The sequence below is a fragment of the Scyliorhinus torazame genome, chromosome 9 (assembly GCF_047496885.1).
Source record: "Scyliorhinus torazame isolate Kashiwa2021f chromosome 9, sScyTor2.1, whole genome shotgun sequence".
NCBI classification, from domain to species: Eukaryota; Metazoa; Chordata; class Chondrichthyes; order Carcharhiniformes; family Scyliorhinidae; genus Scyliorhinus; species Scyliorhinus torazame.
This window is the reverse complement of record NC_092715.1, coordinates 177,486,436-177,512,499: the sequence shown is the minus strand read 5'-3', so window position 1 is coordinate 177,512,499 and position 26,064 is coordinate 177,486,436. Positions and strand designations below refer to the sequence as shown.

At 46.1% G+C, this 26,064-nt stretch overlaps 1 protein-coding gene across 1 annotated transcript in view; it reads left to right on the top strand.

Annotated features, from left to right (window-relative positions):
* LOC140429605 (A disintegrin and metalloproteinase with thrombospondin motifs 19-like) overlaps window positions 1-26,064 on the top strand; it is a 789,098-nt gene that overhangs the window by 626,276 nt on the left and 136,758 nt on the right. Inside the window, exon 18 of the mRNA XM_072516849.1 lies at window positions 15,934-16,087. Coding sequence (XP_072372950.1) covers window positions 15,934-16,087 — 154 coding nt within the window. The remainder of the gene's footprint in view (window positions 1-15,933; window positions 16,088-26,064) is intronic.

Sequence of the window (26,064 nt, the reverse complement as noted above, 5' to 3'; positions counted from 1 at the left end):
GATGCCAGAGGTCAACCTCCAGTCAAAGACGCTCAATCACCCGCCCTTCATCACTCAACTGAGTACACTGTGGTGCCAGCAGCAGCTCGGTATTCACGGATGATTCACCAGCAGCTCTGCACCACTTTCCAGATCCAACACCATGGGCAGCACGGTAGCACAGTGGTTAGCACAGTTGCTTCACAGCTCCAGGGTCCCAGGTTCGATTCCCGGCTTGGGTAACTGTCTGTGCGGAGTCTGCACGTTCTCCCCATGTCTGCGTGGGTTTCCTCCGGTTGCCCCGGGTTCCTCCCACAGTCCAAAGATGTGCAGGTTAGGTGGATTGACTTTGCTAAATTGCCCTGAGTGTCCAAAAAAGGTTAGTTGGGGGTTACGGGGGTACGGTGGAGGTGTGGGGATAGGGTGGAGGTGTGGGCTTGGGTAGGGTGCTCTTTCCAAGGGCTGGTGCAGACTCGATGGGCCAAATGACCTCCTTCTGCACTGTAAATTCTATGATTCTATGAAATCAGTCCTGGGGCACATCAAGTGTCACCATTCAGGCCAGAGGTTGTACCCTGCACCACCACTCGCCCATCGGTTTGTAACCAATAGAATGTCAAAAAGCAAAAGTACATCTTTGTTATAGATTACCATGTATTGAAATAGAAAAAATTTGCAACAGACTTACAATTCACATTGTGTTCATTAGATTCTTTACTACTTCTTATAAATGCACAAATTCAAAGTTCAAATACTGTATCTAAGAGCTGGTTCTCACTGGTTTTGTACCAAAAAATCAAAGCATGCGGCTGGCCCATTTAGCAGCGAGACAGGACGTAACAATCTGAGAACATAATGAGCTTTATTCTGTATAAATTACAAATTTGGTTATAGCCTCACGAGACCAAAAACAGCAGGAAAGTACACAGTGGAACAGCAAGCGATTGGTACTGGAAAGTGATTCAAATCTGCTAAATATTGAATGCAATTTCCAGCCAAAATATTGTGGCTAGATATTTGCCCATTCATAGTCAATGGGTGGAAAATCTAGCTAATTCCTTAATGCACTGATCAATGGAAATGACAGAGGAAATAGTCTACTTGTAACGGGTAACTTTAACCTTCAATTCCGGGCAGGGACTTGCCAGGTGGAAGAGCAGGTTGCAGAATCCAATCAATAGTGTTATATTCCTGTCTGTGACCTCCCATCTAATGCAGTTCTACACGGGGAGCATAACCTCAATAAATTATTGCCACACTATCTCGCTATATCATAGCTTGTCTGGGACTTCGGTGGTGGCCATGGTGTGAGTGGTCGCACACAGGGCAGCACCTGTTTAAAGGTGTAGAAAATAACTGTTTTTGCCCAAAATCGGGTGTAACTTTGACGGAAAAGTGTAACTGAAGGTTGGAGGAGAACTTCCCCCTATGAGTGGCATGTCTGCTGGTTATCAAACCTGGCAGACGAAGGTGAAAGCTCTGGCCAAGGAGTTGGAAGAGACCTGTGGCGCAGCAGCTAGTAGAAAGATGGCGGAGGGGGTAGGGTCAGTGCAAGTTGGAAAGCCCCAGATGGAACAGTTAATGGCCTTCATCAAGGACGAGTTCCGTTAGCACAGGAAGGGAGATGCAGAAGGATTGATCGAAGACCATCAAAGGGGCTGTGGCACCTCTAAAGGGTTCAATGGAGAGGGTGGAAAAATGTCTGGAGGCTCAAGGGTCACAGATCTGAGAGATTGAGAAGGTGATAGAGTGGTGGCACTGGGGGCGGAGGTGGGGCCCTTAGGAGACCTTTTGCAAGACATTGAGAGCAAAGGTGGAGGAGCAGGAAAACAGGTTGAGGAGGCAGAATCTGCAAATAGGTGACATCCCTGAAGGAGTGGAAGGTGCGAGTGCCACGAGGTATTTTTCGAGGATGCTGGCGGGGCTGGTGGAGGAGGGGGTGCTGGACAAGGCCCCTGAGGTGGTCAGAGCGCACAGGTCTCTGAGGCGGAAGCCAAAAGCTGGGGAGCCGACGCGGGAGGTGACCATGAGACTCCACAAGTCTGTGGAGAAAGGGAAGATCCTGCAATGGGCCAGGGAGAAGTGGAACTGCGAATGGCAGGGGAACAAGGTCCGAATATACCAGGACATTGGAGCTGAGCCGGCAAAACATAGTGCGGGTTTCAACACTCTGGAATATTGGAGAATATGGGTAGAGTGGGGGTTGGAGGGAGTTGTTTTTTTTTTCTTTTCCTCCGATGTGGGGGGGTTTTCGTCTTTTTTCTGTTAAGTTGACAAAGGGTAGCAGGGGTGAAAAGTCTGTAAGGGGACGGATGTGCCCCCCCTCTCCAGGTAAAGCTGGTGAACGAATGTGAGGTGGGGGAGAACGCCGAGAGAGGTGGCCATGGGGTGGGGGGGGGGGGGGGGGGGAGATGCGAGGTTGGAGAAAAAACATGGTCAGGGGTGGAGAAAAGGGCCATCTTGGACGGGCCCGGTAGAGGGTGAAGTTAACGGGGGTAGAAACAAAAGGGGAGGATGGTGGCAGATGGTAGAGGGGAATGAAGGCATAAGCCCCCGGTACGGCTGATAACATAGAACGTGCGACGGCTCAACGAACCGGTGAAAAGATCTTGGGTCTTTGCGCACCTAAGGAGTTTAAAAGCAGAGGTGGTCTTTCTGCAGGAGAAGCACCTCGCCGTGAAGGACCACGTTAGGCTAAGAAAGGGATGGGTGGGTCAGGTTTTTCCAGTTGGGGTTTGATTCAAAGTCGCGGGGGGTGGCCACTTTGATGATCAAGTAAAGAGGCTTTGTGAGCGCGAAGGAAGTGAGGGCCCCGGGTGGGAGATAGGTGATGATGAGTGGGGTATTAGTGGGGATGCCGGTTGTGCTGGTGAATGTATATGCGCCAAATTGGAATGATGTAGGTTTTATGAGGGGGTTGCTGGCAGCGTTCCCGGACCTAGTCACACAGCAGTTGGTTATGGGAAGAGATTTTAATTGTGTCCTAGAGCCAAGGATAGGTAGATTGAGCCCCCAGGTCAATGGGTAAGATACGAATAGTTAAGGAGTGGGTGGGTTTATTTGAAAATAATAATAATAATCTTTATTATTGTCACAAGTAGGATGTATTTACATGGGAAGGTGTCTAGTGCAGATAGAGTGCATACAACAAATTAGGAAGAAACAATATGTACAGATGTGTAAACGAAGCCTCTGCTGGAACACATAGCGTTCAAAGCTCTCGTTGACTTTGATGTCACAGTGGCTGTCGAACTTCAGAAGGACTGTTTTGAACTTTGTCTTGTCCTCACCTTCAGCAAAGGCGAGGGAGTTAAAAATGTGGATAGCGTGGTCCACGGCTGTAGAGAGGAAGAGGGCAATCTTTCTGCTATCCGATGCGGCCTCGAGGTTGATGGCTCCAAGATACAGCTGAAACTTCTGCTTAAAAATCTTCCAGTTTGCACCGAGGTTGCCGGCGATGCGGAGGGGCGGGGGAGGGCAGACGCTGTCCATGTTACCGGATGGCTGATCGCTGGTCAAAGGCAGACTATCTCAAGATAGGTCCGTCAAACTCGAGCATAACTCACTGGTACCATGATGTGTTGGGTAAGCTGGGCCTGCGAGGACTGCGTTTACGGTAGCAGAGAGAGACAGGCTTCCAACACTTGAAGAAATGCAACTCTATTTTATTAAACTCTTAACTATTAAACATGCTTGAACTGTGAGTTGACACTCTGCTGACTTGACTGGAGACCTGAGGCTAACCTGACCAGACTATCTTACTACCACATGGTGTATGTTCTAGTTGTTGCTCACAGGCTCTGACTGTCTCAGAGGCTGCATCCCGAGAGAGCGGGAAAACTAGTGCCCCCTGGTTATATAGTGGCCGTGTCCTGTCTGGTGATTGGCAGCTGTGTTCTGTATGTTCATTGGTCATCCTTTGTGTCACTCACTGTCTGTCTGTGCACCATCATATACTCGTGTGTATATTATGACAAGGAGGATCTGAAGAGGTGGGACATATCGCACCCAACTCTGGCAGGGAGGATCTGAGTGATGAAGATGAGCATTCTGCCGAGGTTCTTGTTCATATTCCAGACACATCCGCACATCCGATCTTTGCACCGAAGGCCTGCTTTTGAAAACTGGATATGATTATCTCAGACTTTGTATGGGCAGGGGAGGTGCCAAGGGTTAAGAGGACCCTGTTACAGAGACACAGGCAGAAGGAGGGTTGGCGTTGCCGAACCTGCTACACTATTACTGGACGGATGAGCCTGATACAGGTTGTACAACGGGTACATATGACTCAGGCAAGAATGAGTGGGTCCTTCCAGGGAATGGCAGACAAGTGTGAAAAGTGTGGCGGGTGAAGTGTTGGGTGCTCTGAGGTACAGACGAACCAACACGATTGCGATTGGTACAACGCAGTTTTATTCCATTCAACTATTTATACGTCAGACTTGGTACTCAGCACGTTGTGACTGTGTGAGTGTCTTGCTTTGAGGTCCTGGCCCTGTGCCGTCTCCAGATGGACTGCCCAGGAAATGTTGTGTTTCTTGTTTTATACTGTGTCTGCTCTTGTCTGTTATTGGCTGTCGTGTTATGTGTGCTAATTGGTCCGTTGCTCTGTCTATCATTATGTATGTTTGAATATCATCACAGCGGGCACCAGCGAATCATGTTCATATGTTCTGGGGCTGCGAAAAGTTGGTGAGATTTTGGTCAGGAGTGTTTGCGTTGCTGACAAGGATAGTGGGGGAGGATGGTCGTGACCGTGTTTGAGGAGCTGTTCATCGCGGGAGGGGTGAGAAGGGAGGGAGGAGTGGGTGAAAAAGGAAATATTTGTACAAACTGTATAATTGTGTGTAGGGGAGTATACTCCCCGAATTGTCTATGTTTTGTAACCTTTTATATAAGTTTAGAAAAAAATACATTAAAAAAAAAAAAATCATAATTTGCCTGGAAATTAAGATGGAGCCACAAACGGCAGTGAATGCATTCTGTTAATTACAACTGGCAATAGGAGGGATAAAATCATTACTTATGAGGTACATGTTCAGCAGAATGTAAATATTAGAATCAAAATTACTGGCAAAGCCGAGTCAACACCAACGTTTCGAAGATGTTATATGAGCATGTGGTTAGAGCTGCCACAGGCCCGTTTCAGGAAAATGGCTGCAGAGCTAGGATGGAACAGTCGTGATGCTGAAACTTTCAGGATAATTAATAGTAATGGTGTAGCGTATTCCGATCGCTTACTGCTGCCCTGTCTGCTGGGAGGTGGAAATAAAGTTAGTTCGGTAATGGCTGCCTGCAGTTGAAAATGTCTTTAGGCTCAGTGCAATACACAACAGGAAGACCGTGACGAAGCTGGGATGGAATTTCTTTTTACAGTTCATTTGAGAAATTAAGAGCTTAAGAACAATGTGACACAATTGTTTCAAACTTCTAAAGTTGATTTTGAGGAAGTTTGAGCACTTTGAAAGATTGCTGTGTGTGCACATTGTATAGGTAGGTACACAGTGAGTCAGCACTGTACATAACACTGAAGACATATTTGGAGACGATAGGAGAATTCAACGCGAACAAAGAGGGCTGGTATAATTATGATAAAGGTTACAAGTTTGGCAGCAATGCAAATAAAATAGATGAGGATAAAGTAAATGTTTTCCTCACCATGGTGGGGCCAGATGCCTTTGAGGTGATGTCAAACCAACAATGTTGTCTGTGAATCTCAGTACTATGGACTGTTCTGAAATTAATGAGATTCTGGACTCAGTATGGCCCGACTAAAAATGAAATTGCATTGAGAATTGCATTTTGTGAAATGAAGCAGTTGGCAAATGATATTGTTTCAGATTAGATCCTCAAATTATTGCTCCAGGTTGTGGTAAAGCACTAGGCCGCAGCTGTGCACCAGCTCAAGGTTATGGAAGATCCAAAGCTAGTTAAGAGATTTTACAGCCCCCTTTTGGGCAGATTTTCAGACAACCCACACACAAGTGATCCAATTAAGGAAATGGGATTTAAGCAGTGGTGGGAGAGTCACATGGCAAGCACCCAGCCTGTCAGATCTCCCTATGTGGGCTGATGGTTGCTGGGCATCTTTCCCTCCTTAACCAGAGGGTCCCATCCAAGGTGTAATCCCTCCCCAAGGTTGCCCTCCTACCCTTGTCAGGGCTGGATCCAGCACAACGAGACTCTTCTCAACCTCACTGCAATGCCGTCAGTGACACCACCCCCAGTGGTGATGTCTGAACTGGAGAGCTGGCAGCCTCAGATTGGTCCACAACTTACTGAGGCAGGACTACCTGTTCCTGAGTGACGGAAGCCCTGCCTGAACTGATGTTTCAGCCAGGAGGGGCGTAGGGACTCCAGCACACTGTTAAATCCAGCACCATGTGGTACATTGGATTCCATATAGAAGGATGTACATTTCTTAGGCCTCCCCATCTCCCAATCTCCCATCCATGCCCATCTCCCTCCCATCCCCCTGTCCACCCACTCCAAACTTCCAAAGAATGGAAAAGCCTGAAATAATCCTCTTTTCAACATGATGATTCAAGCAAGTTATGAATGAATGTCAGTCAGCTATCCCAACATAGTTGGTCAGTTGGGAGCCAGCCAAAAGTAGATGGCATCCACGCCACTCACAATATGTTTAGGAAGGAGCAATTATGATCTTGCTTCTTCCAACACCAAATGGAATTCAATGTTTGAAATATTTTTGAGCAGTCTTCAGCAGTCCCTGTAAGGTTAGGTTAAAGTATAGAGCAATACCACTTGGACTTTGCATAACAAATTTCCTAAAGTAGGCTAGAAATGGATGCAGAAACCTTATTTAAATTTTGAAATGAGGCCAGTGCTCAGTTCAGGTGGCCAATGCCTGAATACCCAGGCAGATCCGGCACAGAACTCTATATTGCTCGACTGAACCAATTTAAATTTAAGCCCGAATGTATTCACCACCACGACCTGGGTTGAAATGCTATGATAGAAAAGATGAAAATCTTTCTCTTCAGCTTGCCTCCTCTTTCCACTCTCACTTTAAGGCTCCCATGTTGTTATTTCTTTTTAACAACACTCTTCGAAACATTGTTAGTATCTGCAGACATGACCTTAAGGGTTTAATAGTTCACTCATTTTTTATAACATTGATTATACTTTTTGCAGACTAAGTATTTCTAAAATACGTTTTATTTCCCAGTATGTATTTACTTGATTTCTTAAAGGACCCTAAGCAATTAATCAATACAACACCCCCTCCTTTTTATTATTCTAAACTTAATAGAATAAATCAATTAATAAATTAGTAATGATAAAATAAAAGAATTAAGCAGAAGAGATATAAACTAAGGAAAACACATTTACAGTTGTTGTTGATGATCCTTTTATTTTAGGAACAGCCTTCAACAGTGGAATGGGTGCTTCTTAAAAAAAGGGTTACAAGCGTTTAGAGTTAGTAAAAATAAAAGTTAATGGTAAAGAGTTAATAGTAAGAGCCTCTCATATCCTGTAAAGTTATTGTTGTTTCTGGACCTCTTGACATCCTCTTACAGTTACATTTGGTTGTCAGGAATACAAGATATATAGCAAAAATAAGTACAGAGAACATGACCAAACCTTGCACCACTGAGGCTCCCAAGGATCCTAGCCCCCCGGTAGCCCAACCCCAAAGAGTGTTAGACTCTGGTTGTTTAAGTTTTTCAGCCTAATTTTGGATATGATTTGCCAAATCAGTGACCTCTTTGGAGCTATCTGGAATTTTAAGTACAGCATTCTGGCCCAATCAGGACACATGACCCACCTTTTTCAGTGAGAATATAATTAATAGCCGTTCGATTTTGTAAAATCACAGTACGGGTGGCTAGCATTTCAGCAGAAATTTTGTGTAAGGCTGTAGAATTGTCATTGGCTACGGAAAATCCCGGCCCTCAGCTCTTCAATAGTGGCGCTTTAGTTTTAGCAATTTGAATTGCCTCTGTTCTATCTTGAGTTAGTTGTCTATTGCCCGTTGAAATTTTCTGACTTAAATAGAGCAATTTGAGCAATTTGTGCTTTGGCCATATTGGCAGCCCCTTGACTGAGGTGATCCAGCTAAATACATAAATCTTTCTCATGATCTTCTTCCTTTATGGTAGCTAACAGAATGTCATTTACATACTGGATAATGGGAGAGGGCAACTCAGGTAGCTCCCTCAAATGATTTTGTCATACATATGGAATACAGTAGGATTATTGTGAAAACCCTGTGCTAATCTTGTCCAGGTGTATTGTTGCTGCTGAATAGTAAATGCAAACCAAGGTTGTACATCCTGTGCTATTGACCAAAACAGTCATTTTGTACTGACCAAAAACCATTCGCCAAATCGATAACTGAAACCCATTCAAGTTCTGGCGTCAAAGCATTGAAAATAGCTGAAGGGTCAGCCTCCAGAGGGGCTTTCTTATCAGTACACTGGTTTGCCTTTTGGTAGTCAATAGTCAGATGCCATGTACCATTTGCCTTTTTTACAGGCCAAACTGGACTATATGATGAGCTGTGTGTTTTAACTAACGCCCCTCTTTCCTCCAGTTATTTACTAAGGGTAAAATCCCTTCAATTGAGGACGGGTTAATGTTCGGAAAGCTGATCTTTCCTGAATGTTCTGATTCCCCATGTTACTTTGCCATTTTCAAAGCTTAGGGAAGAATTCAATTGGGATAGGATATCCAGACGCAGAACAGGCTGGTCCACTTGGCCTATCCAGACTGGAGAAATTAGTTCGCGCGGAATGAATTCTATCGACATAGGTTTGTAATCCAGAGAAAATACATTTCCATATTCCAGAGGAAAGCATGTTAACTCTGCTCCTGTATAGAAAAGGCAATCCACTTCTACACCGTCCACCCTCATTAATATATACAATCCATCTCTTCTATTCTCAATTAAGGCGTGAAGAGAGGCAGGGACAGAGGGACTGAGTGTGGGCTGCCCTATGTTGTGGTGATAATTTCTTAAATTCATCCAATGTATCTGACTCTTCCTCGGGCTTGTATGGTGGATATTGTGGGTTAAACGGAGGTGTAGGATTGGAAGCGGGGGCAGGATTCGGAGGCATAAAGGGCCCTGGGTAATACATTCCACCAGGTGGTATCATGTACGGAAGGGCTGGGTGGGACCCATAAAGAACATCCTGTCCCTGACGCCCCTGTTGTTTAGCCTGACACGACCGAGCCCAATGTCCTTCCTTTCCACAAAAATGACATTTTCCTCTTACGGATTTTGACTCTAATGGAGCATTCGAATTAGACATAGCATTATTCATTGACTAGACCAATACAATTTTAGGTTGTGTCTCTGTTTGGAAAACTCGGATCTTAGTATCCAAATCCCAGTCGATTTGAGCACATCGATTTATTAACAGTGCATATGCTGTTGCTATTTGATCCCATTCAGGAAGCACCAATTTAAATGCATTAGACACATCTGTCTTTAAACCTGTAATAAATGCAGACTTTAATGGCTCAAGTGTTATCCCAAGACTCCTGTCCCTCTGGAAATTCTGTTCCTGAGTGCTCTGTCAATACTTCCCTAAATCTTTCTTCATATTCTAATGCTTCTTCTGTCCTCTTTTTCATACAAGCAATAATCTATGTCCAGGCAGTTTTTGGCGGGTTGTATTTTAACAACCATTGTTTAATTACATACCATCCAGCATCTAATCACTGCTCATCCTCCCCTAATGCTTCATTAACATCTCTAGAAAGCAGTACACTTTACCGTTTAGGGGCTATTACCGACAAAACGTGAAATCCATCCAACGGGTGGAGGTTGTAAATCTGTCACATTCTTTAGAGCCCTTCCCATGTCGCAGCACGGTAGCACAGTAGTTAGCACAGTTGCTTCACAGCTCCAGGGTCCCAGGTTCGAATCGTGGCTTGGGTCATCGTCTGTGCGGAGTCTGCACATTCTCCCCGTGTCTGCGTGGGTTTCTTCCGGTTTCCTCCCACAGTCCAAAGATGTGCGGGTAAGGTGGATGCCATGCTAAATTGCCCTTAGTATCCAAAAAGGATGGGGTGGGGTTACTGGGTTACGGGGATAGGGTGGAGGTGTGGGTTTGGGTAGGGTGCTCTTTCCAAGGGCCGGTACAGACTCGATGGACCGTATGGCCTCCTTCTGCACTGTAAATTCTATGATATCTATGATGTCCCCATTCCTCCTTTTTACGGATTAGGTAATTCCTTAGACCACCTATCAATTGTACCTGGATCAGCTGGTTTATGGACCAACCATTGGTACATTGGGCTTGGGTGACCCTTTTATCCCCACTCGAAGAGACTGTTTCTACTAACTTGGACTTATACCGCTTTGATTTTAAAGGGGCTAGCCACATGCTTTTGGCTCTTTTGGACTTTGTTTTTTCAAGTTTTTCCTTTGTAATTTCCACTTCAGAATCACTACTGGGTTCTGATGAGTCTGAAGAGTAGGAAAAATCCGGCTCAGTTACCCATTCTAACTCTAAGGTTTCTTTTGGAGTTTTCTTTTTTAACTGTTTGATCCAATTACTTTTGCTTTAAAACGGGGTGGAACCATCAAAAAGGGATTTGTAGATGTCCCTCATTTCTTTTTCTTTAAGACTTATGTCAGGGGTGGTCCCTGTTACCTCACTAGCTAGTAGAGGCATGGCTTTTGTAGCTGAACCTGCTGTACTATGGATGGGCTTTGGTTGTCTGGGTGTCAGGAACACATTGTAAATGCATGCCCCCCAAGGTTAGATGTTCCTGTGTATTCTATTTTTTAACTCTGGTATTCTATTTTTTAACTCCCAATTCTGGTTCAGAAGCTATGCTACCTCCAGTTTAGGTTTGACGTTTTCCACTTTTAACTCATTTTTAACTCATTTTTGTCCAATTGTTGCCTTTTTACCCTTTGTGAACCACAAGAAGTTTCTTATATTGACCAAATGACCACACAACCAGTATGTTCGCTTAAAACACAGCTTATTAATAACACAAGACTTGTATCTCTATGCAATAATACATGCGGCTCCGTACTAAACTACACCTAACAACTAAGATGACCTTTACTTAACTTTGAGTGACCGGCACTGTGTGAGATAAAGCCTTTATCAGGGTCCACGTGGTCGGTTTGAAGTCGTTGGGTTCGTCTCAGCTGGGCTCATTTTTCAGGATGGTCGCGGGTCCTTGAACTTGGTTGTTCTGCTACAGTTGGTCGCGCACAGGCCGGTCCCAAAGAGACAGAAATCATGGCTGCATTGTCTTTTATCTGGCTTGAGTTTTCGCCGCCCCTTTTGTGGACAGTTTCTGGGTCACTGTCAATCAATTCCTCAGGGCTCCACCCTCTGGTCACATTCAATCAGGGACTGCCACATCACTTTTGGGCTGGGCACTCGGTGCCAATCCTGGGAGGGCTCCGAGCAGGAGCTCGGTGCTGCCTAGTCTGAAAGATGATGCGATGGACCTGATAGTCCCATTGTTACTTTAATCGCCTTGAATGGCCCATTTGCAGATGTGAATTCCTGCATACTTCTGGGCTGCCATTTGCAAAGATACAAGCTGCAGCTTGTCTGTCCCAAACCTGGCCATAATTCCCATCATTCTTTACGGGCAGCCATTTTGGATGGCTACATTCCGTCCTCTTGATCCGGAATGCAAAGCGTGGTGGATCAGTCTTGATCCCGTAGTCTACCTTATCAAGTCGGCCACTGATCAGTCAGCTCAGATCATACTCTACTCTGTCCTAGACTTCATTGAACAATTTTACCTAATACCTTATCATATACATTCATTAAAACAATTCACTACAACTGGCTATTTTATATCCAAATTAAATTCATATAAATTAATTAAACTTAAATTCATACTAAACAGTTGGTTGCTAACTAAACTTGCTATACTACACTTTTGCTGCTGTTTTTACATAAAGAACTTATCTACAACACAAAATCTACAAAATTTAAACAGCAGCACCACATTCTTCCTTCTTATCACATTTCATCAGTGCAGAGGCACAAAGGGTCCATTTAGCAGCAGTTATCACAGTTTTTTTGTACGTTGTACATTCTGAGTAGAGTTCTATTGGATTCCAAAGAGGGGGGCTCGAACTGTGTATATAGGGGGCAGGGAAGCTTTTGCCTTCCATTTACGGAGTTTGAATGTGAGGACTACACTATAGATTACTGCAATCAGGAGGAGGGTCTCTATTATGTATGAGAGTGAGTTCCATTTTGCAATACCTTCCCACCAGGTGGGAGTTTCGGTCTCTATCTCTTAACGGTTGTTGTGTGGTATCCTGACTGGAGGTGGTCTGTGGGGTGGTGTTGCTCGGAGCTGGCTTAGTTCCTACTATAATTATGTGTATTGCCAAATTACCTTTCGTGGGTGTCCCGGGGCAATTTTGTCCAATTCTTACTGTGTTCCCTGCAATTTTATTTAAACATCCAATTTTGGGGCACCCTTCATTAGTAAGTTCCCACCAATCTTCTGTTCCGGTTGTGCTAATGTCACATTCTGATGTGGACCCGTTGGGCTTTATGTAAATTTTTCGAAGGTTATGGCACCCAAATATGACGCTTGTGTTCTTGCGCACCCATAGGGTGCCACTCTGACATTCCCCTGCATCTGGGGGACGGTACCACAGACCGCCGGGCTGTGGAAAGTCTTTGGTATCTTGTGCTTGGAGTCCAGTAAGTGCGGCAATTATCCAGACGAAGATCATGGGTGCTGGGTTCATCCTGCGGTGTCTAGTTTCCGTGTAATCCTAGGGAATCAAGCATTGTTGAATGGCCTCCTTCTGCACTGTAAATTCTATGATATGAAACTCTATGATATCTAATTTTGTGAACGAGAGTCCGCCTGCAAGCTTTGCGTAGAGATCCTCTATGCGAGGCATTGGATATCGGTCGAGTCGGGAAGCTGTATTCACTGTAAGTTTATAGTCGCCGCACAGGCGAACTGTGGCATCTGGCTTCATTACAGGTACAATTGGTGCTGCCCAGTCAGCGAAATGCACGGGCCTGATAATACCCAAAGTCTCCAAACGAGTGAGCTCCCCTTCTACCTTCTCCAGCAAGGCGTAAGGCACCGGGCGCGCCCGGAAATAGCGCGGCGTGGCTCCTGGTTCGACTTGGATATGGGCTACGGCCCCTTTAATTTTCCCCAAACCGGGCTGGAATACATCTGGGTATCGTCCTAGCACCTCAGTCAACCCTCCAGAAACTGTTTGGAGGATGTGCTGCCACTGCAACTGCAAATGGCGCAACCAGTCCCGACCCAACAGGCTGGGCTCATGGCCGCACACCACGATAAGTGGGAAACGCCCCTCCTGGCATCCATAAACAACAGGGGTCATCATAGTTCCTGCAATGCCCAATGGTTCCCCCATGTAGGCGGCCAACCTGGCTTGTGTCGGTTAATGTAAGGGTCTGTACACCCTGCTTGATGCGGTCGAATGTCCTCTGGGCGATCACGGGGACCGTTGCACCAGTGTCCAACTCCATCTCAAGCGGGTGACCATTGACCAGTACTGTCACCTTAATGAGGGCCACACAGGGAGCTGCCACACAATGCAGCTGCAGGCTGTTGTCCTCCATCTCCACGTCCTCAGGAGTAGTCGCCGCAGGTTCATCCACATGGAAGGTATGGTCCCTGGGCTGGTCCCAGTTTCAATCGGAACGACGGCGCCTCTGGCACCCCCAGGACCGGCATCCGCGACGGCGTCGGCGCCTACAAGTCTGACACGGACATGGCTCCTTATCCATTGGTTCTGGAGAAGGCTCCCTTCGGGGAGGAATGTCCGACGGCCACTGGCGTCGAATTAGACGTCGCCTCGCCCAAGGTAGTCAATGTGCAGGAGTGCGCGGGGGACGTTTTCGGACGGAAGGGGTTGCGCCCCAAGGCACGCACCTCCATTCCCTGTCGCTCCTGCACTCCTTGTTCTGTGCTCTCTCGGGACAATACTATTTGAATGGCCTGTTGAAAAGTCAATGTTGGCTCAGCTAACAACTTTCTCTGGGTGGTAGCATTGTTAATACCAAATGGTCGCGTAACTTTTCTGACAAGGTCTCACCATAGTCACAGTACTCCGCAATCCTGCATAGCCTGGATAGAAAGTCGGCAAGGGATTCTCATGGGGTCCTCTCAGCGGTATTAAACCGGTAACGTTGGACTATTGTGGACGGGGTTGGGTTAAAATGTTGCCCCACTAAGTTCACAAGTTCATCAAACGTTTTGGTGTCCGGCGCAGCTGGGTACATAAGGCTCCTCATCACCCCAAACGTATGAGGGCCGCAGGTGGTGAGCAATTTGACCACCTGGCGCTCGTTTTCGGTGATTTTTTTTGCCCGGAAATAGTAACGCATCCGTTGTGTGTACTGGTTCCAGCTTTCCAGCGCAGCATCAAAAACACCCAACGTCCGTACAGAAGCATGGTGTAATAGAAAACAACTTCCAACCTGTATCCAACAAAAATCCAGGGAGATGGCTTCAGCAGTGTAGACAGCTATTCACTTTAACCCTCGTCGCCAGTTTTGTGAGGGCCACAAAGAATCCAGCATGAGTTTTTAGGATACAAAGAAATAACATTTATTTACAATAACATATGTATAACAGCAGCAGCAACTTCGCTTGCTGCTCACTCCTTCCTGGCTGGTTCCAAACTGGCCAGCTTTATTTATACAGGGAGTCTGCTAATGATTTCTCCGCCCCCCTCATTGGGGAAGCTCATACTCCCACAGGATTATGGGATTGTCATTAGTCCCCAGCCAATGGTAAGCAGGCAGGTTATAACAGGCGAAGAATCAACTTTCCCGACGGAATCCGGCCTGGCACTGCTCCGGCGATTCTCCAGGCCCCGAATATCCGCGCGTCCACGAATTACACCGCGCGGCTGGGGGGCCATTGCCAGAGGCCCTCCCAGCGATTTTCCGCCCCCGACCAGCCGAGTTCCCGGCGTGGAACTAACATGGTCTAGCCAGTTGGAACTCTCGCATGGCGGCTGCGGACCCAGTCTGCATCTGCCCTAGTGGGGGGCGGAGTGATCGGGCACCGGCGGAGTTGGGGCGGGAGCCTTATGGGCGACCGGGGCACAGATCGGGCCAGTCTGATGCAGAGGCGCGTGGCCAATGGGGGGAGACCTATGTTACGGAGCTGCCTCCGCGGTCCGAGTCCGTCATTGTCTGCATGCCCAAACCTGGAACCGGAAGTGCGGGGGCCCGTATCAGCAGCCATGGTTGCGTGAAGCTCTCTGGGTCCCTGCTAGCCCCCTGAAGGTAAGTAAATCAACTTTTATTTTTCTCAGGAAACTGGGGAGTGGAACGCCAGTGGGGACATAGCCCAATTTTGAGAGAATCCAGCCCACTAGCTTTACTGTGTTACTGGACTGTTGCAATTTGCTAAATGTGTCTTCAGTACAATGGCATATTGTTTCTTTAGGTAGAACTTTCATGGAACATTCTTCAAAACATTGTTTGTATTTGCAGATATGACATTAAGGGTTCAATAGTTCACTCATTTTTTATAACATTGATTATACTTTTTGCAGACTAAGTATTTCTAAAATCATTTTATTTCCAAGGATGTATTTAGTTGATTTCTTAAAGGACCCCAAGCAATTAATAAATCCAACAGCTTCCATGTTGTTAATTCCTTTTGATTTGCAAAATATTACATATTCTTAATGGCTCCTGTGGCTGATACGCCCTGAAGAATGGCCACATGGGTGAGCTATTGAAAAGGTGTCAGTTCTCTTGGCGTGAATCTTTGCTTTCAAAAAGAGAAAAGGGGAGAAAATTGGTAAATAAAAGCACCATCTTTCAATCCAAACATTGCTGTTTATTTTTAATGTGTCTATTTAATTTATTAGTTATATTTCCTGAAGCCTCATTGTGCATAGGCAATTGAATTAACTCCCAAGAGTACATATGATCCCTTGGCACCTATTTGACTTTTGCTTTTGTTTTTAATCTGCAGGTGCTCCTCTTTAATGACCAGAATTACGGCATTCACTATGAATACACAATTCCAATTGAGCCAGGTCCAGGAAACCACAGTACAAAGGCCAATGTTCCTCTCTTCATGTGGACTCACTCCGGATGGGAAGATTGCGGCGCCATGTGTGGTGGAGGTTGGGAAATCAACTTTATTTGAAACATTTTGTTCTGAAAGTGACACGTGCAATATGGTATTAGTCAGAAACCATGCTTTAGGGCATGTATTAAGATTTTAAAAATTGTCTGAACTGGAGACTGCCTTATAATTAACAATATTAAAAGTTTGATAAAATGTTACATTTGGAGACTTACATGCGCTGTAAATAAGAAAAAAGGTAACCTAACTGGATCCAAATTTGGAAAACACAAACACATCTCATCTGTTCTAGTTGGACATTTTTTTTCTAGCTTATCTATTACTTAATGTTAATAGACTGTATACTTCAAGTAAATTCATAAGTAGGGCGCAGACTATTATTCAAGAATGACCAAGTAAAGTCATAATTTCCAAGAAGGTTTGTTGCAGCCAGTTTATCCCTCCCGCCAGCAAGCAGGACAAATGTGGTTGTGTATCTTGACTCTACTTTTCACATTTTTACAATGTTGTCATATTACCAATCACGCTATTGCAAAATCAACAACATCGACAGTAACAATAAATGCATGACTCCTTTGATTCCTGCTCATATCTGTCAGTTTGTTTGACTTATAGACTATAGCAGCCCATAGGTAACAGTACTTCAAATTGCCGAGAGTTACAATTATTTGGATTAAATTGGGTGCTCACCAACTGGTCAGTAATCTGGGGGAGAAAAATCATATGCCTGTTGTAGAAATTAATAGGATGAAGATCAAGATGGAGACTACAATAAACACACCGTAGTTATTGGTCTATCAGGTGGCCACCCAGGCAGAAAAGATTGAAATGTATCCCTTTTAAGTATTTAGTTTGGCACAAAAATGCCTCAAGGCTGTTAACTTAACTAACATCTGAAGCACAGGCCAGGATGATCTGAAAAATTCATTCCTTGTGACATATTGGGACAGAATTAATGATGATTCCCTTTGAAGATAAAAACAAAATATTTGTGCGTTATAGGATTAAAAACAAAATTAAACCTCAGTGTTAAATTTGGAGTCCGCCATTATTTTGATTCCTTTAACATTTTCAGCACAGCAGAAGCACTTCCATGCAAAACTATAGAGGGTTTTATTTTTTTCCCTAGTAGGTGAGTATGTTATGAGATTCGAACTCTAAATATTGTTATGTCTCCATAAAGGGGAGGTGATGATATAGTGGTATTGTCGATGGGCTAGTAATCCAGATACCCAGGGAAATGCTTTGGGGACCTGGGTTTGAATCCCACCACGGCAGAAGATGACATTTGAATTCAATTAAAAGTCTAAACGATGATCATGAAACCATTGTTGATATTCGCAAAAACTTATCTAGTTCAGTAATCCCCATTAGGGAAGGAAATCTCCCATCTTACCAGGTCTGGCCTACATGTAACTCCAGACCCACAGCAAAGTGTTTGACTCTGAAATGGCCAAACCAGTCAGTCAGTCCAAGGGAAATTAGGGATGGGCAATACATGCTGATCCACCAGTGACATCCACATCCCATGTAAGAAACATTACATTTTAATTTAATTCAGATTTCGGCATTTGCCTTGGTGGGATTCAAAACCAGGTTAATTAGCAAATTACAATTTCTGAAACTGTGAAGTATACCTTTAAAAAAAAATTTAGAGTACCAATTCTTCTTTTCCAATGAAGGATCAATTTAGCGTGGCCAATTCACCTACCCTGCATTTCTTTTGGGGTTTTGGTGGTGAGAGCCACGCAGACAGTGGGAGAATGTGCAAACTCCACATGGCAGTGACCCGGGGCTGGAATCAAAATCGGGTCCTCGGTGCCGTGAGGCAGCAGTGCTAACCACTGCGCCACCAACCCACCTCTGTGAAATGTGCCTGAAAGATATATTCTCTCTATGGCGTGTTGTGGTTGGCATCTATCAGACATGTTGGGGCGGCATGGTGGCACCGTGGTTCGCACTGCTGCTTCACAGCACCAGGGACCCGGGTTCGACTCAGGTCTTGGGTGACTGTGTGGAGTTTTACATTCCACCCGTGTCTGCGTGATCCGGGTGCTCCAGTTCCTCCCACTGTTCAAAGATGTGCAGATTAAATGGGTTGGCCATGATAAATTGCCCCTTAAGTGCCCAAAGGTTATTTGAGGTTACAGGTGTGGTGATGTGCATTAATGTAAATGCATATAGGCTGGCTAGACACTAGAGGGAGCACCAAAGACATCACACACACACACTCAATCAATAGATCAGTTAGATAGGATACGACCAATGGACATTCACGATACACAAGGAGGTGATACGACCACAGGGGGGCATTACACCAACCCATATATAAAGGACACCACACACATGATCTGCCTCTTTCCAGTGGAGATAATCAGTGAGTACAGACACAGGGTTGATTCAATATTGCACCCACCACATGGATTGCAGCAGCTGGTTAGTCAGTCTGGGTAGCTATAGTAGGATTAGCAGTAGTGTTGAACCCGAGTAATAGAAGTGTAAATAGTTTAATAAACGTGTTGAAGTTATCTCCACGTCTGAACCTTCCTTTGTCAAGTGCACCACAAGGAAGCCGCTTATGTTACACCTACAACATAATAAATCATGATACCAGCAGTGAATTGTTTCAATCCAGATAGCCATACCTCAGCGTACAGTGACAACCAGCAACAATACCCAGGCAAGATGTTAGAGATCCGGGTTCCGCAGCAGCTCCAGTGCCACGGCGATCTCCGCGAAAACTGGCGGGCATTACGGCAAAAGTTTGAAATCTTTCTGGTGGCAGCCGAACTAGAAGACCTGGCCGATTCTGAAAAAACAGAGCTTCTCCTCACCATCGCCGGTGCCAGAGCAGATGAAATCTTTTTTAAAATTCAAGTTCTCCAAGGGGCAAAACAGGAGCGACTTCCAGGCAGTCCTGGACAAATTCGGCAAATACTGTGAGGAAAGCACACTCCAACCAGCAAGAAAAGGTAAGAGAAACGCCAGTACTCACCTCGAGGCCGAGATCCCGGAGCAAAGAATGATTTTGGTCGGCGGCCATCTTTCTAAAGGGTCTGCACTTGCACAGTTGCACGAGAAGCGTGCAGAACGGGAAGGTCCGTTTGCGCATGCGCAAGACGCCGCGCAGGCGCAATCACGAAAATGGCCATCAGTAAAGGAACAGCGATCTGCGCATGCACAATCGATTCCTACGCAGTACGTCACATGCGCCATGACGTCAGAGGCCCCGGACAACGCCCATTTAAAGGGGAAATGTCCCAAATCAAAGAAAAAACCTTTTAAAGCTGTAAAACAACCTTCCTTCACCTGGAATGATAGCACAGTGCCTCAAATTAAAGCAGGAAATGAAATTAACCTCCGAAGAACCCTGCAACAAGTAGTTACCTACGCTCAAACCGATGATTCCGATCTTGAATACTTTGATACCGACCTTTACATTTTCTCTGGACCTCGCGAGCCCAATGCCAGCTCCGACGCAAACAGTGATGATATGGTCCTAGAAGACAACGACTCAGATGAACCTTTCACCTTGGGGGCTACCCCAGTACCAAATCCAATCTGCAACTAGATGTGTTGCACATTGACGACCCCCGTATTGAATCCGATGCAGACGTGGATTCGTTCTTCGGATTTGAGGATCTTCAGCCCAGCAGATATGACATCCCGACTCATGAGCGCAGGATGATGCTGCAGCCTGTAGCCAAGAGACAGGGAGCGGTACAAGCCCACAGAGAGTGGCCTGCTGCCACACAGAGCGTGGTCCACGCACTGCTCAGGGTTCCCGACTCTACGAAAGAAGACATGCAAGACTCCACACCGCAGTCCTTGCATGAACAAGAAGTGACTCCAGTATCACAAGCCTCCACAGCGAGCTCGTGGACAGACTCCACAATTGCAGAAACGCAAGACTCCAGAGCGCAGTCCTTGCACGAACAACAACTGACTCCAGTGTCACAAGCCTCCACAGCGAGCTCGTGGACAGACTCCACGATAGAAGAAACGCAAGACTCCAGAGCGCAGTCCTTTCACACACAAGACGTGACTCCAGTGTCACAAGCCGCCGCAGCGAGCTCGTGGACAGCCTCCACGACAGAAGCACCGCAAGACTCCGACGCGTAGTCCTTGCAGGAGCAAGACCACGAGGGTCTAGCAACCTCCTCTGAGCAACTAGCGGCAGATGATGCAAGTCTGCCATGCTCAAGTAAACAGCAAGAAGACTACGACAGTCTACCACGCTCCAGTGCACAGCAGGACGACCATGACGGTCTATCATGCAACAGTGAAGAACAAAGCGACGATGACAGTCCAAGCCCAAATGAAGGACAACAGCAAGACAATGAGAGTCCACCCACATTGCTTGCACCATCAGATGAAGACTCTGACAATTTACCCAACCCAAGTGAACAACAAGCAGCTACTGAGGATCTATCCACGGTATGTGAGACGAGTGACGACAGCATCCCACTTCCCATGTAAAATGTGCAAAGTGACAGACCTCCGCTAGTGTGTACAGAGGCACTGGACGATCACTGTGAGACCACTGGTGACTCCGGTGACACCACGATACCTCCACCCTCATTTGCTCGAACCTCTCCACAAGTCAATGCACTCCTGCATGTTCCGACTCCAGGCGTGCAGCTTCAAGAAATCTCAGCTGACTCCAGTGAACCTGCTAAGACTCCGGACGGGGAGCATCAACAAACCAACACTGACTTAGTTAAAACAGACCAGACTCCAGATGGGGAGCAACCAAACGTCAACTCTGATTCACGTAAGCCGGACTTTACTCCAGGCAGGGAGTGCCGCAACCTCAGTGATGGCACGCTCAGGGTGACAGCAGATGCCACAACGACAGGAAATGGATCACTTAACAATTACACTGGGTCAGTAATAACAAGCAGCGGCTACAGTCCAAGAGGAACAGACCAATATTCACCACAGCTATATCCACATTTTTTCCACACCAGCAGTGTAGCCAACGACAGCTCATGCTGGACAAACCCAGTATTCAGGCATGCAGCAGCCAGCAGTCTACGCAGCATATTCTCAAACAGGCCAGTACTACGGATTGCCCATTAATGGAATCAAGACCGAAGGAGGACTACCGCAAGCGCAATTTGCACTACAGACTGGATGCCTTAGTTACAGCCCAGGATTTGCTGCACCCCAGCCTGGCCAGATGGCATATCCCTACCAGATGCAAGGTTCTAGTTTCACACCATCACCAGGTATTTATGCGAGCAGCAATTCTGTTTCTAATTCGACAAGCTTCAACGGTTCTCAGCAGGATAACCCTTCCAGCACATCACGTGGCCAGAACCAGTATGTACAGTTTCATCCAACTTCAACATATGGCACATCCATGACATCGAATGATACTCTTGATGGTACCTCTTCGACGTCAACACCTTATCAGCTACAAGATGCCATCCGACAGCACCATCACAAACATCGGAAAAAGAAAAAGACTCCAAATCAGACAGCGAAGTGATTTGACCACTTCTTGGTTCCTGTGGCACAGGGATGTTGATGACGTTCATAATCAAGAGAGACATTTGACCATGATGATTGATGGTTTTTGGACTCACACGAATGATTTGGACTTATTGTTTAATCACTGTTCCCATGACTTGTATATACCTTACCTTATCTACCTGTTCTTTGTTGAATTTTCTCAAAGCGTGCAGAAAATATGTAACATATAAAAAAGGGGGATTTGCGTCAATGTAAATGCATGTAGGCTAGCTAGACACTAGAAGGAGCATCAAAGACATCACACACACACTCAATCAATAGATCAGTTAGATAGGATACGACCAATGGACATTCACAATACACACGGAGGTGACACGACCACAGGGGGGCATTACACCAACCCATATATAAAGGACACCACACACATGATCTGCCTCTTTCCAGTGGAGACAGTCAGTGAGTACAGACACAGGGTTGATTCAATATTACACCCACCACGTGGATTGCAGCAACTGGTTAGTCAGTATGGGTAGCTATAGTAGGATTAGCAGTAGTGCCGAACCCGAGTAATAGAAGTGTAAATAGTTTAATAAACGTGTTGAAGTTATCGCCATGTCTGAACCCTCCTTTGTCAAGTGCACCACAAGGAAGCCGCTTATGTTACACCTACAACATAACAAATCAACAGGGATAGCGCAGAGTGATTGGGCCTAGGTAGGGTGCCCATTCAGAGGGTCAGTGTAGACTCAATGGGCTGAATGGCCATTCTTCTGCACTCTAAGAATTTATGATTCTCAGTCAAATAATACTTGGAACCCATCTTCATCTGTCTAACATACACATTTAATTTTGGACACAGAAATTAATGAGAAAATATTGGGAGTGCATTTTCTCAGTGTTACTCTGCTCCACGGCTGTAGCTTCAGTACATGTTCAGCAGACACCTTGTTTTGGTGCATAAGAAGGGTTTTGCCCTATTTACAACAGGGAATGAGAAGACCCAAGGAAACTTACCACCAATTGCTTCAATTGGAAGAAGGACTACAAGTAGTGTATCAGTACTTAATTACGATCCGAGACCAGACCCCAACAGCGGCTAGGATACTGTGCAGAAACCCCAATATTTTATTTTAATTTTGTGAGGGAAGGATATCTCGCTCCAGGAGTGATTTCACACACACATAGGGATGTGGTATATTAAAACAAACCTTATTACTAACACATAATTAAAATATCTTTAACATTACACAAGAAAATAGCTTCCAATTACTCCTTACTCAATGCTAATCAATACAGTGGCACAATGACCCTTAACTGCTATCTTTATTTCCACTCAAACAACAAAACCATCTCAGCTCTCAATCCACTTTTAAATACAGTTAGCAGACCCAGGTATACTTGCTTAAGAGGTGTTCATTTTCACGGCGTCGAGGTCCCAGGTTCAATCCTGGCTCTGGGTCCCTGTTCGTGTGGAGTTTGCACATCCTCCCCACCTTTGCGTGCGTTTTGTCCCCACAACCCAAAGATGTGCAGGATAGGTGGATTGGCTATGCTAAATTGCCCCTTAATTGGAAAAAAATTATTCGGGTACTCTAAATTTGTTTTTAAAAAAGATGTTCTTTGAAAATGGTTTAAGAGATAGATCTGAATGCTGTCAGAACAATTCAGGATCTCTAGCTGAAGTCTTCAGAAACTGTCTTCATTGTTTGACTTCCAGAATTAACTGCAAACTCCTGTCTGTCTCAACTCACTGTTGAAACTGCCTATCTTGTTCACAAGCAAATCTGCTTCTGGTCTGTCCCCAGTCAAATCTTTAACTAAACTGCAGTAAGAGCAGATGCTTGACTTATGTTCACATCCCAGTCTAAAACTCAACCAAACTTCTTTTCTGAAAAATGCCTGGTTCCTCCAGTTCCTCACATTAATTGTGTAATCTTGCCAAGCTGAAACAAAATGGGGTGAATTCTCCATTTGGGAGACTATGGGCTGCATTCTCTGATTGCCAACGCCGAAATCGCATTCGGCGATTGGCTGGAGAATCCGTTTTGATGCTGAAATCGGTGGGTGGGGGGGCACCTGTTTTTGGATGCTCCACCCCCTCCAAAACGGCATCATCGGTGATTACGCCACACGCCGGTAACTAGTTCAGTGACAATACCACTATGCCACCATTTCTCTGTGTGGGGTTCCTTTAGTTAGGGGATCCCTGGGGGGTCTCCGTATTGCAGGTGTCCCTGGGGGTCTCCCTATTAAAGGGGTCCCTGGGGGTGGTCTCCCTATTGCAGGTGTCTGGCAGGGGGGGGGTCTCCTATTCCAGAGGTCCCTGAGGTGTTTCCCTATTACAGGTGTCACTGGAGGGGTCTCCCTATTACATTGGCACTGGAGTGTCTCCTTTTCCAAATGTCCCTGGGTGGGGGCAATCTCCCCATTACAGGGGTCCCTGAAGGAGTCTCCCTCATAGAGGATCCTGGGGGGGGGGGGATGAATCGGGTCACCCACTGCACGTGGGGGAAGGGGAGAGCACCTACGCAATCTTGGGGAGATTCGGGGCTGATTTACGGTGCGGGTGAGGGTTGGATGGCCGTGGGACTTCGCTATCGGGCCAGCCGCTCAGAATGGTGGCCCGATAGCGGGGTTCCCTCAGGAATCCCTCCTATTCATCGCTATGCATAGATTTGCATGGCAATGAATACGGAATTGCTTCCTGATTTGCTGTCCCAGATGGCCCATAAATCAGTTGTAATTCTCCTCCGGCGGGAGAACATAGGGCTGGATTGTCCGATTTTGAGGCTATGTCCGCAGCATGTGTCTAGTATTACGACCAAATAGTCGGCACTGCCCTGCACCGATGCTCTGCCCGGTGGTGGGTTAGCAGCCACGCCACACCAGGTAAAACCCCCGGCTTTCCCTGCAGATACGGACGGAGAATTGTGGCCGCGCATGCGCACGGCGGCAAACCTGCGACATGGCACCGGCCGCGCGCAGACCTGGCCTGCCAGATAGTGACCCCTGTAACCACCTTGCCACCCCCCACCGGTCCCCCCAGCCCCCGCCAAAGTCCGCCCGGCCAGCAGAACGGCTCCCCCCCTCCCCCGATCGTGGTGGCGCTGGACACGCGAGGTTGACAAAACCTCAGACCAGAAGTGATCCATGCCGTTGGGAAGTCAGCACATCGGGAAAACCAAATCCAACTGGTTCCTTAGATGTCAGCCCAGAATCTTAATAATCTTTATTAGTGTCACAAGTCGGCAGACATTAACTGAAGTGTACTTTCATGCAATCTACTAACTCTCCTGCCACCGTTGTAGTCAGCTGGTTTACCTCCTCATAGTCATAATAGTAGTCGGCAGTGTCAAAATAATAAGTAAATAAATAATCTTTTTATTGTCACAAGTAGGCTTACATTAACATTGCAATGAAGTTACTGTGAAAAGCCGCTCGTCGCCACATTCCGGCACCTGTTCGGGTACACGGGAGAATTCAGAATTCTCAGCCAGTATAGGAATTGAACTCGCGCTGCTGGCCTTGTTCTGCATTACAAACCAGCTGTCTAGCCCACTGAGCTAAACCAGCCCTCTAATCAGTTCCTGCTGTCGTGAAGATGTCTGTTGGGTTATCATGCATGATCAACCACTCTCTAGATTGTTTTACTTGGAACTCATTACAAGCACCGCACTGGTTTTTCATTGCTCATTGCTCATGTTTGGCCAATAGAGAACTCTCTTGCCTTCCCCCTGTACATCTGTCTGTCCATCTATAATAACATAATATTAATAATCTTTATTAGTATCCCAGTAGGTTTACATTAACACTGCAATGAAGTTACTGTGAAACGTCCCGAGTCGCCACATTCCGGCGCCTGTTCGGGTATACAGAGGGAGAATTCAGAATGTCCAATTCACCTAACAAGCACGTCTTTCGGGACTTGTGGGAGGAAACTGGAGCACCCGGAGAAAACCCACGCAGACCCGGGGAGAACTTGCAGACTCCGCCCTGACAGTGATCCAAGCCGGGAATTCAACCCTTGTCCCTGGCACTGTGGTGCAACAGTGCTAATCACTGTGCTAATATGCCGCCCTCTGTGCTAAGTAATTCTGCTGGTGTGACACCCATAGTGGCAGGGGGGTTGTATTATAAGGAAAAAGGAAGTTGGCTACCCTAAGACGTAATGGTCTGTTGGATTGCTTATTTATAGCTGCCTTGAATATTTGCACAGCTCTCTTCAATAACCCATTTAAGGTAGGTTGAGGGGGGCTGTTATGGTATGACAAATGCCATTTGTTCTGAGGTGCTAAAAGCCCTCAGCGGTGAATGGAGTGTCATTGTCAGACACTATTACTTCTGGCAGGCCAAACACCTGCAAAAGGCTTCTATGTGGACACTGAAGTCCTCGTTCCCTTTTCTTGAACCTCCAACCACTTTGAATGGGCGTCAATCAAAACAAGAAACATCTTGCCCAAGAAGGTACCAGTGTAATTTACATGTACCCCTTATCCATGGGCGTTCAGGCCACTCCTAACGGTGAAGGTTGACTGT